Below are 17163 nucleotides of genomic sequence, written 5' to 3'. Positions count from 1 at the left end.
TTTGGACTCCTACCCAATCCCATATCACAAGTGGAAACATCCATGTTGTATGTTTGTTCCTCATTATTTCATCCAACGTGCAACATTTAACATTTATCAGAATTAAAATTCATTTCCCTATTATCATAAATGATCCAAATCCCCCTGAGCTGCATGAGTTTTCACTGCCCTTCTTAGTTTGGTGTCATTTGCAAACTTGACAATCTTGCTGGTGGTTTCAAAGTGCAGGTCGTTCATGTAAGTGAGAAACAATGGAAATTCAGAGTGTTGACTGTTCTGGAACACCACACAACACCTCCCATTGCCAATCCTTTAAAACAACTCTTACAAACACCATCTATGTTAGTTAACTTACATCCAGTCCCACGCTGCACTGTAGACCCTTCCGAATTGGCTTGCCACTCAAGATTAGTTCTCAGTTGTGTAATGGGACTAATAATGAACCCAGTTTTTCTGTCACCAGACATCAGGACTTACCAGCTAACTATCAGGAAAAATAATATTATCAGTGCTAAATGCTTGGTTCGAGCCAGTGCTGAGTTTAAATAAATCATTCGGTTAGCCTACATATAAGAAGAAAAACTTGCATTTATATAACGCCTTTCAGTCTCAGGACACCCCAAAGCACTTTACAATTATGAAGCACTTTTGAAGTGTAGCCACTGTTGTAATGTAGGAAAGCCCCGCAGCCAATTTGCACACAGCAAGCTCCCACAAACAGCAAGGTGATAATGATGTTCATTGAAGCATGAATATTGACCAGGACATCAGCGAGATCTCCCCATCTCCTCTTCAAAATAGTACCATGGGATCTTTTACCCCCACCTCAGAGAGCAGATAAAGCCTTTGTTTAATATCTCTTCTGAAGGCTTGGCACCTCCAACAGTGCAGCACTCCCCACTGTCCTGCAATGGATGTCAGCCTAGATTTAGTGCTCAAGTCTCTGGAGTGGGCCTTGAACCCACAACCTTCTGACTCAGAGTCAATAGTGTCCAACAAAGGCAACTAGCATTTATATAGCATCTTTAATGTAGCAAAGCTCCCAAGACTTCACTGGAGTGTTCTCAATTAACATTTGACACCAAGTACATAAGGGGATTTAGAACAGGTGACCAAAGCTCAGCCAAAGAGGCAGGTTTTAAGGAGGCTCTTAAAGAAAAAAGAAAGATTTGCATTTATATAGTGCCTTTCATGAACACAGGACATCAGCCCATTAAATACTTTTGAAGTCGTGATTGTTATAATGTAGGAAACGTGACAGCCAATTTGTACACAACAATTTCCTACAAATAGCAATGTGATAATGACCAGATAATCTGTTTTGTGATGTTGATTTAGGGATAAATATTGTCCAGAACACCAGGGTTAACTCCCCTAATCTTCTTCAAAATAGTTCCATGGGATCCTTTACATGTACCCAAGAGGGGCAGACGCAACCTCGGTTTTAACATCACAACTGAAAGACGGCACCTCTGAGAGTGCAGCACTCCCTCCGTACTGACCCTCTGACTCGTTGGCAGTCCCTCAGTGCCCCACTGGGAAGTCTCAGCCTAGATTTTGTGCCCATTCCTCTGGAGAGGTTAGGGCAGGGAAATTCAGAGTTTGGGCCGAGGCTGCTGTCTCATAGACCATACTGTCTTCTGAGCTTTCAACTTTGTGATCATGTCAGAATAAATTATAGTCTTTCTCCCTAGCTGTCAATCTCTGTGAAAGGGGAGATCATGGCTGTGAACACATCTGTGTGAGCACCCCAGGGTCGTATCGGTGCCGCTGTCGACCTGGATACACCCTCAACCAGGACAAGAAGACCTGCACTAGTGAGTATTGGACTATTCATTTGTCTTTAATAGGTGTGATTTTTTTTTTCTCATATACAATTATTATTCAGTTTATCCCAGCTACCAACTCCATCCCTCTCCCTGGAATAAGTTTGAGATTAGGCCCGTCTGTTCACAATCTTGGTGTCACATTTGACCCCGAGATGAGCTTCTGACCTCATGTTCGCTCCATCAGTAACCCCCTATTTCCGCCTCCATAACATCGCCCGACTTTGCCCCTGTCTCAGCTCGTAGAGTCATAGAGTTATACAGCACAGAAACAGGCCCTTCGGCCCATCTTGTCTGTGCGGCCATCAAGCACCCAACTATTCTAATCCAATTTTCCAGCACTTGGTCCGTAGCCTTGTATGCTATGGCGTTTCAAGTGCTCATCTAAATATTCTTAAATGTTGTCTGGGTTCCTGCCTCTACCACCTCCCCAGGCAGTGTGTTCCAGATTCCAACCACCTTCTGGGTGATAAAAGTTTTCCTCAAATCCCGTCTAAACCTCCTGCCCCTTACCTTAAATCTATGCCCCCTGGTTATTGACCCCTCTGCTAAGGGAAAAAGTTTCTTCCTATCTACCCTATCAATGCCCCTCATAATTTTGTACACCGCAATCATATCTCCCCTCTGTCTTCTCTGCTCTAAGGAAAACAACCCTAGCCTTTTCAGTCTCTCTTCCGAGCTGAAATGCTCCAGCCCAGGCAACATCCTGGTGAATCTCCTCTGCACCCTCTCCAGTGCAATTACATCCTTCCTATAGTCTGGCAATCAGAACTGTACACAGTACTCCAGCTGTGGCCTAATCTGCTGCTGAAACTCTCACACCTTAGTAACCTCTAGACGACCATTCCAACACAGCCCTGGCTGCTCTCCCACATTCTACCATCCGTAAACTTAAGGTCATCCAAAACTCTACTGCCCGTGCCTTAACTTGCACCACATCCCATTCCCCTATCACCCTTGTGCTCGCTAACCTACTTGGCTCCTGGTCAAGCAACGTCTTGACTTTAAAATTCTCATCCTTATTTGCAAATCTCTCCAGGGCCTTGCCCCTCCCTATCTCTGTAATCTCCTTCAGCCCCACAACCCTTCGAGATATCTGTGCTCCTCTAAATCTGGCCTCCACCATTGGTGGCCATGCCTTCAGTTGCCTAGGCCCCAAGCTCTGGAATACCCTCCTTCTGCCTCTCCACCTCACTTTCCTCCTTCAAGACACTCCTTAAAACCTACCTCTTTGACCGAGCTTTTGGTCATCTGACCTAATGAGCTGGATTTTGTGCTGGAGGCGGGGTTCCCGACGCCAGGCCAAAGAGGTGGGGGAAAGCCTGCCTCTGCCTTTTTGTGCAACCCCCCCCCCCCCCACTCTGGACTGATCCTCCTTTTTGCCTGCCCAAGTGTCCCGCATCGGGATCCCCGCCCCTTTAAAGAACTGTCAGTCAATCACAGGACTGGAAGCTCAGCAGTATCAGCAGCGCTACTGGGAGCGGTGGCCACTGTCAGTACTACAGAGGCCTTAGACCCAGGCCCAGCGCTGGAACCCCGGACCAGTCTGGAAGGGAGTGGTCATGTAGTCCAGGGAGAGTGGGTCCTGGGGGTGGGGGGTAAAGTGTTCCTCTGTGGGCCACAGATTGCCCATGGAGAAGGGATGCCCCTCCCCCACCAAGCCCGCAGCGAGTGCGCCTCATGTTACAAGGTGACCTCCCCATATGGCGGAGGCCCCCCCCCTCTCCCCCTGCTGTTGGTAAGATCCCGGTGGCGGCAGGAAGAGGCCCTTAATAGGCCACTTATGGGCCTCAATTGGCTTCTGGACAGGAATGCCGTCATCAGCCTATCCCACCCCCCCGGGAGTTTCACTTGGTGATGGGGAGGGTGCCTCCGCCCCCGCCACCCATCGCAATACTCTGTGGCCACCACCACCCCCCCATCCACCCACTACCACCCCCACCACATCTCCATCCCCACTGCAGGGGAGCCAATAAAATCCAAGCAAATATCTCTTTACGGGGCTCGGTGTCATGTTTTGTTTTATAATGCTCCTGTGAAACATCTTAGGACATTTTATTACATTAAAGGCGCTCTATAAATATAAGTTGTTGTTGTTGTTTCATTTATTCTGAAACTTGAGCCAGATGGGTAGCTCAGTATGGATCAAACACTCTCTGGCTGCCGTTGGTATCACCAAGTCAGGAGGCTCATTGGCAGGGTTCAGCTCTACCATCAACATCTCCTCTATAGATGGAAAACTCTTAGCAGGACAAACTGTTCAACATTTAGTGAGTAGCCAACGAAGCCAGCATTAATGTGGCAGATAACCATTGGGTGGTGTAGGTTTTGTCAGTGGTATCTTCAGCCTCCTGGCTCAGGGGGAGAAGGATTCTCTGTGCCTATTGTCTTTTTTTAAAACCTGTTTGAAGTTTTTTAAAACCGGGGTCACAGGCTGGAAGGATGGTCTTCTCCTCAATGACGTCAACAACTTGAATTTATATAGCACCTCTAATGCCGTGAAACATCCCCAAGGTGCTTCACAGGAGCGATTATCAGACATAATTTGACACCGAGGCACATAATTATGACAGGTGACCAACAGCTTGGGCAGAGAGGTAGTATTTAACAGAGTGACTTAAAAGAGGAGAGAGAGGCGTAGAGGTTTGGGAAGGGAATTTCAAAGTTTGGGGCCTAGGCAGGTGAATTGGTACCCAGGCCCTAACTCCAGTATCAATTACACTCTGCACAGTCACTGGGAACTCTGGAGTTGATTTTGAGTTTTGGGCGACTGACTAGGGAGAGTGCGCTGGCAAACCACGCCTTCTAGCAACAAAGAGACACCCCTTCCCTCTCCATCCCCCTGCACTGTGCTTTTGAGGCTGGGCCTCATTTAAGTGTGGCAGGCGAGCTGTAGGATGAGAAACAGGTCACTAGAGGCCGTGGGGTTAGGTGGGGGTGGTGGGTGTCATTCATCAGCAAGGCAAGTTGCAGGGGGAGGGGTCACGATCATAAAGGGTGGGGCGGCAGGGACCCTGATTATTTTTGATAGTTACCTTTGGCGGGCCTGTACAATTCCACCTTTGCTCATGGACTGGATGGAGCAGCTTCAACCTAAAATGGCAATCGAGGTTATACTTTAGCTAGCTGGCAGCAAAGGATAGAAATGGAGCCTAGTCTTTACACACTTATAAGCTTTTATTTACAGCGACACACATTACAAGCATGCACCACCAAACCTACCAACTATAGTTTCAGTCTCTATATATAGGAGCTCAAGTGAATCCCCAGTTAATGCCATCACCTGAATACAATTGAACACCCAATGATATACAATTCACATTGGTGGTTCATAGTTACATGACACGTCCACTGATTTCCATATTAAAAGGGACCTATCACCTGAAACAGGCGGGAGCTTTGGACGCCCAGCATCACCAGTAGTAACGGGGCTGGAAGGCTACAGAAATCCAGTTTGAGGCTGTTACTGACCCATTGACACCAGGTAAGGGGAGTAAAATACAACTCCCCTATAGATCCAGCTGTCCCTACAAGAGGGAAGACTATACTCCCACATGCATTACAAAGCAGTGAGCGGTACATTTAAACCCAGATCTGAATACTGCTGGATAAGGAAGTTGAAAGCTGAATTAGGATGCCCTATAGTGCTGTGAGGTGAAGCTACAGTGAGAGGCTAGACTGATTATCACCCCAGCACCTAATACAGGTGCAAAAGCAGAGTGTAAGTTTCTTCATAAAGTCATTTACTCAGGTTCTCAGTCTTGCAACAGCATTTCTCCACAGTTACTTCAACATCTAGTGACACCTTGAAAAGAATTTGAATATTCTTTCATTCCCATTTCCTTAATCAGACCAGTCCATGTTTATTTAGGGTGGCGCAGTGGTTAGCACCGCAGCCTCACAGCTATAGCGACCCGGGTTCGCTTCTGGGTACTGCCTGTGCGGAGTTTGCAAGTTCTCCCTGTGACCGCGTGGGTTTCCGCCGGGTGCTCCGGTTTCCTCCCACAGCCAAAGACTTGCAGTGTAGGTTGGCGGCGGGAGAATGGTGGGGATGTGGTAGGGAATATGGGATTAATGTAGGATTAGCATAAATGGGTGGTTGTTGGTCGGCACAGACCCGGTGGGCCGAAGGGCCTGTTTCAGTGCTGTATCTCGAAATTAAAAATAAAATAAAATTTTTTAAAAATATTCATTGCTGCTGTATCATTCTGACCCAATGTAGGAATGGGAGTAGATCGTTCACCTCTTTGAGCCTGTTCCCCACTAATGAGTGAGAGCATGGCTGATCTGTGACCTAACTCCACATCTTTAGTGCTTACGAAGCTGGCTGTAGCAGTGATGCTAACATTTGTGGGATCTTTCTCTGCAGTGGTGAACTATTGTTCGTTTGGGAACCACAGCTGTGAGCATGAGTGCGTGAGCATTCTCAATGGATACTACTGCACGTGCCAGGACGGATTTGAACTGCAAGATGATGGGAAAACCTGTAAAGGTAATAGAAGCAAGGGAGTAAATCCATAGCACTAGTGCTTATGGAATTCATTTCTAAATTTGAGGTACCTCTCTGGCTTTGTTTGGATCATTTTTGAATCTGCTCATCTCTGGCTAATTCTGAGCTGTTTCAGTCCAGTATCGTGTGAAGGAAGAAGAACCTTCCATTTATATAATGGCTTTCAGGACGTCCCAAAATGTTTCACAGCCAGTGAAATACACCTGAAGTGCACTCACTGTTGCATCCATTTTATGTACAAGAAGATCCTACAGGCAGTTAAATGACCAGATAATCTGTGTTCAGTGATGTTGTTTGAGGGATGTTCAGTGATGTTGTTTGAGGGACGTTCAGTGATGTTGTTTGAGGGATAAATATTGACTAAGACACCAGGGAGAACTCCCCTGCTCTCCTTCGAAATAGGGCCAAGGGATCTATTAAGTCCTGAGAGGGCAGATGGGGTTGCGTTTTAAAGTCTCATCCAAAAGATGGCCCCTCTGACAGTGCAGCACTCCCTCAGCACTGCAGAGGGAACGTCAGCCCGGATTATGTGCTATGGTCTCTGGACTGGCACTTGAACCCAGAACTTCAGCCTTAGTGGCGAGAGTGCTGTCACTGAGCAATTTGTCTAGCTTGTCAATAGTGCAGTAATTGAGTATCAGTAGAAAGAGGTGAGACTGGTAACAAAAAGCATGACACTATTATAGTAGAATAAAAGAATAATTGAATAATAAAGAACAGAAGGAAGCCATTGTGCCTGCGCTGGCTCATTGAAAGAGCTGTACAATTAATCCCACTGCCCCTGCTCTTTCCCCATAGCCCTGTAAAAGTTTCCCTTCTAGTATTTATCTAATTCCCTTTTGAAAGTTACTATTGAATCTGCTTCCAGTGCCCTTTCGGGCAGCGCGTTCCAAATCATCATAACTTACTGTGTATCCACATATTGCCTCTGGCTTTTTAACCAATCACCTTAAATCTCTGTCCTGTAGTTACTGACCTTCCTGTCACTGGAAACATTTTCAATGGAACATTGATGTATTATTGGTAATAATGGAAGTATTTTGATATTGATGGAAGAATAGCAATATTGTGGTATTGGAATGGTAAAATATTCATAGGGCAGCCATAACATGGTGCTCGTGCAATGTTTTTCATTAATATTTTGCTGATGCTCCAACTCCAAGGAGTGTCGAGCTGCCTCACTATTCCAGGAGCTTTACAACACCTGGTACTGCAGAGTGATGAAACATGGGTCTTCTCGCGCAGATCCTCAAGTGGCAGGGTTGCCAACTCTGGTTGGACATCCCTGGAGGATTCATCATATGACTTCCTGGCTCCAACTGTGAACCTATTCCCCACTCCTGCCATTGGTTGTCAGACAAGTCAATCTTCTTGGTGCACCGCCTTCCTAAGCCAATTGGAAAGCAAACAGTCTGTTCATTATCTGATTGGATGATGCTTGACTATCTTTTATAACCTTTTATAAGCATTCAAAGAAACTGAAAACAAATCTCACAATCTTCTTTTAATTTTCAATTCCTGGAGATTCCAGGACAATCCTGGAGGCTTGACATCAGGATAAATTTCCTCTAATGACAGTCTGTAGGAAAATTGTACATAGAGAAAGAAAATGTCCTATAATGACAATTTCCAGCGACCTTAAAAAATAAAATCATACTCAAGAAAAAACCTTAACCCCTTGATGCCCTCCCTTATAGAGGCAAGGTAATTTCAAATTGGGTCAGAGCAATAAAGGAAGTAGAAACTCAATGGTTCTGTTTAAACTACAGACCCGGTAGCTTAGACAGAAGCCTTTTACTTGCTCTGGTCGTTATTGGAGATCAATCATCTCAGTCTCAGGACATCACTGCAGGAGTTCCTCAGGGTAGTGTCCTAGGCCCAACCATCTTCAGCTGCTTCATCAATAACCTTCCTTTCATCACAAGGTCAGAAGTGGGGATGTTCGCTGATGATTGCACAATGTTCAGCACCATTGGCGACTCCTCAGGTACTGAAGCAGCCCATATCCACATGCAGCAAGACCTGGACAACATTCAGGCTTGGGCTGATAAGTGGCAAGTAACATTCACGCCACACAAGTGCCAGGCAATGACCATCTCCAACAAGAGAGAATCTAACCATCTCCCCTTAACATTCAGTGGCATTACCTTTGCTCAATCCCCCCAACATCCTGGGGATCACCATTGACCAGAAACTGAACTGGAGTAGCCACATAAATGCTGTCGCTACAAGAGCAGGTCGGAGGCTGGGAATTCTGTGGCGAGTAACTCACCTCCTGTCTCCCCAATGCCTGTCCACCATCTACAAGGCACAACAACACTCAAGAAGCTTGACACCATCCAGGACAAAGCAGCCTGCTTGATTGGCACCCCATCCACAAACATTCACTCCCTCCACCATCAACGCACAGTGGCAGCAGTGTGTACCATCTACAAAATGCACTGCAGCAACACACCAAAGCTCCTTCGACAGCACCTTCCAAACCCACGACCTCTACCACCTCGAAGGACAAGGGCAGCATGTGCATGGGAACACCACCACCTGCAAGTTCCCCTCCAAGCTATACATCATCCTGACTTGGAACTATATCGTCGTTCCTTCGCTGTCGCTGGGTCAAAATCCTGGAACTCCCTTCCTAACAGCACTGTGGATGTACCTACACCACAGGACAGCAGCGGTTCAAGAAGGCAGCTCACCACCACCTTCTCAAGGGCAATTATGGATGGGCAATAAATGCTGGCCTAGCCAGCAATGCCCACATCCCTTGAACAAATAAAAAAAAATCAGTACTTTATGGGATAGTTCTGCCTACCCATTACTGCCCCACAACAGCAGAAAGAAGAGAGATGGGATATAATGACAAATCCCTGCTCCAGTGACATCGCATAGCAGTGAGTGGAGGCCCAAAGTTCATATGGAGCAACTGGTCAGCCAAGGGTCACAGGTTAAAGAAAAAGCTAAGTGGGTCTCATCAGCCCTGTCATGAGTGCTCATGGTCCAATGAAATGGTGTATCTCCAATCGGACTCCTGATACAACAGTGGTGTGTTTGGCCTTTATTGCACAGGAGATGGAGTATAAAAGCAGGGAAATCTTGCTGCAACTGTAAAGGGCATTGCTGAGACCTCACCTAGAGTACTGTTCACAGTTTTGGTCTCCTTACTTAAGGAGGAATATACTTGCATTGGAGGCAGTTCAGAGAATGTTCACTCGGTTGATTCTTGGGATGAAGGGTTTGCCGTATGAGGAAAAGTTGGGGAGGTTGGGCCGATACTCATTGGAGTTTAGAAGAATGAGAGGTGACCTTATTGAAACATATAAGATTCTGAGAGGGCTCAACAGGGCAAATGCTGAGAGGATGTTTCCGCTTGTGGGGGAATCTAGAACGAGGGGGCACAATATCAAAATAAGGGGTCTCCCATTGAAGACAGAGATGAGGAGGAATTCCTTCTCAGAGCGTCATTTATCATTGGAATTCTCTACCCAGAGAGCAGTGGAGGCTGGGTCATTGATGAGCTGGACAGATTTGTGATCTACAAGGGAGTCAAAGGTGATAGGGTGCAGGCAAGAAATTGGAGTTAAGGCCACAATCAGATTGGCCATGATCTTATTGAATGGCGGAGCAGGCTCAAGGGGCTGAATGGCCTACTGCTGCTCCTATTTATTACGTTCTTACATTCTTATGCTGATAATGTCATTTCTTAAGGTGACCAGTCTCTTGCATTGCAGCTGTGGACATGTGTAACACTGTGGAACATGGATGTGAATTTGAGTGTGTTAGCACCCCTGGATCATATTTCTGCATCTGCCCTGCGGGGAGGCAACTCAACGAGGATGGAAAGACCTGTAACAGTGAGTTATATTCCTGTCTGTACTTATTCAGCCTCCGCTAGCAATTGTGTTCGCTGCATGGCCTGCAAGTAACGCAGCACTGTGAACATAGATTGATACAACACAGCAGGAAGCCATTCAGCCCATTGTGCTGTGCTGACTGTCTGAAAGAGCTATCCAATTAGTCCCACACTCCCTATTCTTTCCCCATAGCCCTGCACATTTTTACTTTTCAAGTATTGATCCAGTTCCTTCCAGATCATAACAACTCACTGCATCAAAGATGTTTCTCCTCATCCCAACCCTGACTTTTTTGGCAGCTGTTCTAAATCTATATTCTCTGGTTACCAACCCTCCTGCTAGTGAAAACAGTTTCTCCCTATCCACTTGGTCAAAACTCCTCATACTTTTGAGCGCCTCTATTAAATCTCCCCACAACCTTCTCAGCTTCTGGAGAATAAAAAAAATAGAAAATGCTGCAAAACACTCAGCAGGACTGGCAGTATCTGTAAAGAGAGAAACACAGCTAATATTTCAGATTGATGACCTGTCATCAGCTTCTCTAGTCTCTGAAAAAGTTCTCAGTAACTGAAACTCCTCATCTCTGATCATTGCAAAATAAGGAAGCATGTGCCTTTGCAAACTTTATGTGTTTTCTTACTGATAATCACACACACTGCACAAACATTGTTCGGGTTATTCATTGAACAGATTCCTGTTTTGCTCTTAAGTCACATCCCTATTTTCTCCCTTATTCACTAAAGGCACCAAGCCTAAGTGGCCATTCTGCATGTGTAGACCTGGGGAATTGTCAACAGACTGTCTGACCATGGAAGGCATCACAGGCAAGGGTAAATTCTCATCTCCATCCCAGTGGGCAGTAATGTAGCAGGGCAGATCACCCACACATTATAGAACCTACCCAATCATTATCCTGTTCCTTGCAAAGAGCTTGCATTTATAAAGTGCCTATTGTGACATCGCAAGGCACTTTACAGCTAATGAAATACTAGTCACTGATGTGATGTAGGAAGCATGACAGCTAATTGCACGCAGCAAAGTCCCAGAAAGAGCAATAGGATCATAAACACATAATCTGTTTTAAGTGATCTTGGTTGAGGGATTAATATTCATCAAGACAACTGCTCTACTTAGAAATTGTGTCCATATGTTCTTTTGCATCGACCTGAGAGGGCAGAGAGGGTCTTGGTTTAACAGCTCATCTGAGACATGGCATCTATGGCAGTGCAGCATGCCCTTAGTGCTGTCTTGGAGTGACAGCTTGGATCTTGTGCTTAGGTCTCTTGAGTGGGTCTTGAACCCATGAGCTTATGACTCTGAGGGGAAAGTGCTATGCACGGAGCCACAGCTGATGGGATGGCAGGGGAAGGTAAATTGGTCGGGTTCCATAATGGAAGGCTGGCCTCCTCTGATATATTATTGCCCCACCAGTGAAGATGAAAATTTACCCCATCCTGTCTACATGCACCATTTTCTAGAAGGGCTTGCTGTCCAAAGATCAGGAGCAGCAGCTGAATTTTCCTCTCCTTTACCTCGAAGTGATGTATACTGTCCACACACTCGTCCACTCAAGACCTAATAATTGAGCACCAAGCAGGCCCTCTGACTACGCTGGGTGGTGCGTCAAACCATTGCGCCTTTGAGGTGAGTCCTCCCCCTCACCATCACCTCCCATCCCCCCAATCCCCCGCTTCTTTATTTGAACTCATTTGCTTGTTTTTTAATAGGATGCAGTCGGGCAAACATTGACCTGGCCTTTGTCATTGACGGGTCCAAAAGTGTGCGGCCTGAGAACTTCGAATTGGTGAAAAAGTTTGTGAACAACATTGTGGATGCCTTGGACACCTCTGCCCAGGCCACCCGGGTCGGCTTGGTGCAGTATTCCAGCCGCGTCCGCACGGAGTTTCCTCTGGGCCAGCACACGACCGCCACGGCCCTGAAGAAGGCCGTGAATGATGTGATGTACATGGAGAAAGGCACCATGACCGGACTTGCTCTCAAACACATGGTAGAGAACGTCTTCACTGAAGCAGGAGGAGCCAGGCCTGAATCGGAGAGCCTGCCCAGGGTGGGTGTTGTATTCACTGACGGCCGTTCTCAAGACAGCATCTCAGAGTGGGCCAAAAAAGCCAAAGATGCCGGTAAGATACAGCTGAACCTTGTATGTGTATGCATCTGGAAAAGTACCTGGTTTGCAAGCTAGAAGTTCCTATTCATCATTTTGTGACTCATTGTCAAATGTCATCTGAATACCCTCGCTGAAACACTTTGGGGCATTACTTAAACCAAATCCAGTTCATTATCACCCCTATGCTTGCATACCTACACTAGAGGGTGGTTGGAATCTGGAATACACTGCCTGAAGGGGTGGTACAGGCAGGAGCCCTCACAACATTTAAGAAGTATTTAGATGTGCACTTGAAATGCCATAGCATACAAGACTACAGGCCAAGTGCTGGAAAATGGGATTAGAATAGATAGGTGTTTGATGGCCAGCACAGACACGATGGGCCGAAGGGCATGTATAACTCTATGACTCTATGGGCTCCCAGTCTGGGAGAGTGTCATGGGATCTTTAAAAACCCATCTGAGAGGGCAGACAGGGCTTCAGTTTAACATCTCATCTGAAAGGTGGCACCTCTGACAGGGAGTGCTGCACTCCCTCAGTGCTGCACTGGGAGTGTCAGCCACAATTGTTGCACTCAAGTATCTAGAGTGGGACTTTTTTAATTCTTTCATGGGATGTGGGCATCACTGACAAGGCCAGCATTTTCTATCCATCCCTAATTGACCTTGACATCTGAGTGGCTTGCTCGGCCATTTCAGAGGGCATTATTGCAGGCCGGCAGATTTCCTTCCCGAAAGGACATTGGTGAATCAGATGGGCTTTTACAACAATCGATGATAGTTTCATGGCACCATTACTGAGACTAGCTTTTAATTCCAGATTTTTGAATAATCAATTGAATCTGTGGTGGGATTTGAACCCTTGCCCCCAGGGCATTAGTCTGGGCCTCTGAATTACTAGTTCAGTGACATTACCACTACACCACATCCTTCTGACTCGGAGGCGAGTATGCTATTTAATGAGAGAATATCAGGAGCAGACCTGAAACTTGCAATAGAGGGATTACAGACTAAGGAGTTGCGAGAAGGATCACCAAACACATGACGCTGAGGGAAGATCAATGCCTTCCTTCAGCCAGGAACAGTAAATCAATGCAATTTATGTCTGACATCTAAGTTACTGACTGGAGCTGAACGTCTCTGTTTCATTTTAAAGTGACCATTCTTATTTTTAGAATAACCTCTGACCTGACTGCTAGCTTGACCCCTTCACCCAACACAAAAAAGTCAATGATAGGAACATGAAGATTCCAATGTCTTCATATTTTGTAGGTCCCCCCATGTGAAATCAATTTGGCTGTTCCATTGTGGGAATGGGGATCCCAGAACAAAGCAAGCTATCCTTAATGTGGCACCAAAGGGTTAAAAATTTCACTTCCCACCAGAAGTTCGTATCATGAGATTTCGCAACACCCGGGGGCAGACTATCTATATGGGAAATAGGGAGAGATTTCCCGAGTTCCATGGGAATGGTTCCATCGCGCTATGTTACCAATGCCGCATTTCTCCATGACATTGCAGCAGAATCCTGTGTCCTTTCGAGATGAGTCAGTCCAGTCCCAGCACAACTGGTCAGTGATGGGCAGAGAATTTACATTGTGGAGTATCATGTTTCTAGTATGTGCCAAGAATTTTTAACCCCCTGAATTGCTAAACCCATTGACATAGGCCAGCAGATGGCTGGTGTGTGATAATGAAAGTGTAACACAGGATAAAGTCAGGTTTGTTCTTTGAAGTTAAGGCCCAGTCATAGAATCATAGAATGATACGGCAGAGAAGGAGTCCATTCGGCCCATTGTGCCTGTGCACAGCTCTTTGAAAGAGCTATTCAGTTAGTCCCACTCCCCTGTTGAGGGTTGTGAATCTTTGGAATTCTCTACTCCAGAGGGCTGCGGAAGCTCAGTCATTGAGTATATTTAAAGCAGGGATTGACAGATTTATAAATACAGATGACATAAAGGGATATGAGGTTAGTGTGGGAAAAAGGCATTGAAGTGGATGATCAGCCATGATCATATTGAATGGCAGGGCAGGCTCGATGGGCTGAATGGCCTACTCCTGCCTCTATGTTCCTATGTTCTTTCCCCATAGCCCTGCAAATATTTCCTTTTCAAGTAGAGATCCAAATCCCTTTCGAAAGTCACTGCCGAATCTATTTCCAGCACCCTTTCAGGCAGCACATTCCAGATCATAACAACTCATACTAGATTTTTGGACACCAAGGGAATTGATATGGGGATAGTGCAGAAAGGTGGAGTTAAGGTAGAAGATCAGCCACGATCTTATTGAATGGCAGAGCAGGCTTGACAGGCCAAATAGCCAACTCCTGCTCCTTTTTCTCATGTTCTTATGTTCTTGGACGCAACAATGTAGAGTTAGAGATATTTGAATAAACACACTGATGTAACCTGCAGCTATTGGGCTGTTTATATTTGTAACTCAGCCAGACATGCAAAGTAATTTATTACACACAAGACACACAAACACACGCCGCGCATACACACACATACACACTGATACATGCACGCAGCTATACACACACACAGACATACACACATGCGCATCAGAGATGCACACACTCAGGCATGCACACGCAGACATACGCAGGACACAGATGTGCAAACACACTCAAACATACGTGCATGCACCCAAAAAGACACATACAGGCAGACATACACGTGCACAAAAAGAGACACTTGCAGAGAAACGCACAGAGCCAGATAGACACATATGCACAAACACACAAGCGCACACACACATAAATATACACATACATACACACAGGTACACGCAAAGACATACACATGTATACACAAACACATGCATAGACACACACGTACAATTCAAAGATGCACACATGCACACACACTGACACACAGACACTCACATGCAGACACACAGATGCGCACACACTCAGATACACAGAGGTGCGTGCGCACGCGCGCACACACACACACGTGCGCACTCAGACAGAGACACACGTGTGCACAAGAGACACCCACAGAGACAGTCAATGGACTGCAGTGGTTCAAGAAGGCAGCTCCACAAACTTTTCAGGGCAATTCGGGATGGAAAACAGATGCTGGCCTTGCCAACGACACCCACATCCCATAAAAGAATTTTTAAAAGACACAGACACACACTCTCTTGCTCAGTTAATGGATTTTTGATGCTCAGTCTTTTTGTCTGTGATAATGAGTGACCCTACTCCCTATTGCTGTCCATCCTTGCAGGTATCACCATGTATGCTGTTGGTGTTGGCAAGGCAGTGGAGGACGAACTGCGAGAAATTGCCTCGGACCCAGTGGATCAACACTTCTTCTATGCATCAGACTTCAGTGCCATCGATCAAATTGCTGAAAATCTGAAATTAAACATCTGCGAGGGTAGGTGTCTGCTGGATCTGTTTGATTCAGTAACAAAATGACTGAAGCCTTAGATCTTTGTGATAGAATAGCTTGATAAACCAGCTAATCTTTTCCTGCCCATCATTTGTGTTTCATTTTCAGGTGTATCAGGACTCCTGTTCATGGTTAAAATGTTCGGAAAGAAAATACTTGAACATTCTTTAGTTTTCTTTATTATTTTTGTTACTTACTGAACCTTAATTGAATTTTAAATGGACCATTGATAAGCAAACCGCCCCATGCTCTCTCTGTCTCCTTCCCTCACTACCTCTTTTCTTTCTCCTCCGCCCTCCTCCACTCTCTCTCTCTCTGAACGTGGAAACCAGGAATGGGAATTTCCATTGAGATGGTTCTGCTCCTCCACCATAACTTTGCCAGAAATATGGCAGGCACAGGGTTTACGTCACACTTCCAGTCAAGTTATGGTGGCAGAACTGGAGTAACTCTGGGGAAATTCCCAACTGCGGAGCTCAGTTCAATAATGGGGAAGCATTAGATCATAGACTCTACAACCCAGGAGGAGGCCATTTGTCTCATTGTGCCTGTGCCAGCTCTTTGAAAGAGCTATGCAATTAGTCCCACTCCCTTGGCTCTTGCCCCATAGCCTTGCAAATTTATACATTTGAAGTATTTATCCAAGCTGAGCTCACCTCTTGGCCTCGTTCAACTTAATCATCCCCAGGCTCATGGCCAAAAACTGATAAAAGTTTACAAATTCAAACTAAATCAAGGAAAAACAGATATGAGACTCAATCTTTTTTCACTCATTCTTTTTAACATCTTTAAGATGAGACGTTAAACCGGTTGACATAAAAGATTCCATGGCATACTGGAGCAGTAAAGTTATCACCAGAGTCCTCATCCAGCATCACAAAATAGGGCTATCTGATCATTATTATTGTTTGTGGGAGCTTGCTGTGCACAAATTCACTACCAGGTTTCCAACATGACAACTGCAAAAAGTACTTCATTGGCTGTAAGTTGCTTTGGGGCGCCCTGGGGTTGTAAAAAGCGTTATATAAATGCAAGTCTTTCTTTCTTTCAGAGGAAGTGACTGGGCAGGAGACGGTTAAAGATCCTTGTGCATGTGAAACTCTTGTAGCATTCCAACAGGACACACTGTCATTGTTAGATGGATTCTCTCAAAAACATATCCTTTTCCCCATGGAGTGAATACAGAAAGTGCTGTTGTGTGATTCCAGCTGTTGCAGTCATGTATGGGATTTGGGATATCTGGGCAACTAGCAAAGCAGTAAAGTTAAGATATGGGATAGTGAGTTGAGATATAGATTATTCGCACTCGGGGAATCTTGCGAGTTTTATTACTGAAATGCCAAGGTGAAGATTCCACGGTGCAGAATATAACCAAGATTGAAAGTGTAAGAGAAGAAACAAACTAATTCAAGAAGGGTTGATTAGGTCTTGGCACAAATGGGGTTTAA

General features: G+C 45.6%; 1 protein-coding gene across 1 annotated transcript in view; it reads left to right on the top strand.

Moving 5' to 3' along the window:
• matn4 (matrilin 4) overlaps nucleotides 1-17163 on the top strand; it is an 83789-nt gene that overhangs the window by 57559 nt on the left and 9067 nt on the right. Inside the window, exons 7-12 of the mRNA XM_068048632.1 lie at nucleotides 1695-1817; nucleotides 6196-6318; nucleotides 10065-10187; nucleotides 11915-12328; nucleotides 15548-15700; nucleotides 16767-16871. Of these exons, the coding sequence (XP_067904733.1) occupies nucleotides 1695-1817; nucleotides 6196-6318; nucleotides 10065-10187; nucleotides 11915-12328; nucleotides 15548-15700; nucleotides 16767-16871 (1041 nt within the window). The remainder of the gene's footprint in view (nucleotides 1-1694; nucleotides 1818-6195; nucleotides 6319-10064; nucleotides 10188-11914; nucleotides 12329-15547; nucleotides 15701-16766; nucleotides 16872-17163) is intronic.

Source organism: Heterodontus francisci, chromosome 16, assembly GCF_036365525.1.
Source record: "Heterodontus francisci isolate sHetFra1 chromosome 16, sHetFra1.hap1, whole genome shotgun sequence".
NCBI classification, from domain to species: domain Eukaryota; kingdom Metazoa; phylum Chordata; class Chondrichthyes; order Heterodontiformes; family Heterodontidae; genus Heterodontus; species Heterodontus francisci.
The sequence above is the reverse complement of the archived record's forward strand: the minus strand, read 5'-3'. Positions and strand labels throughout refer to the sequence as shown.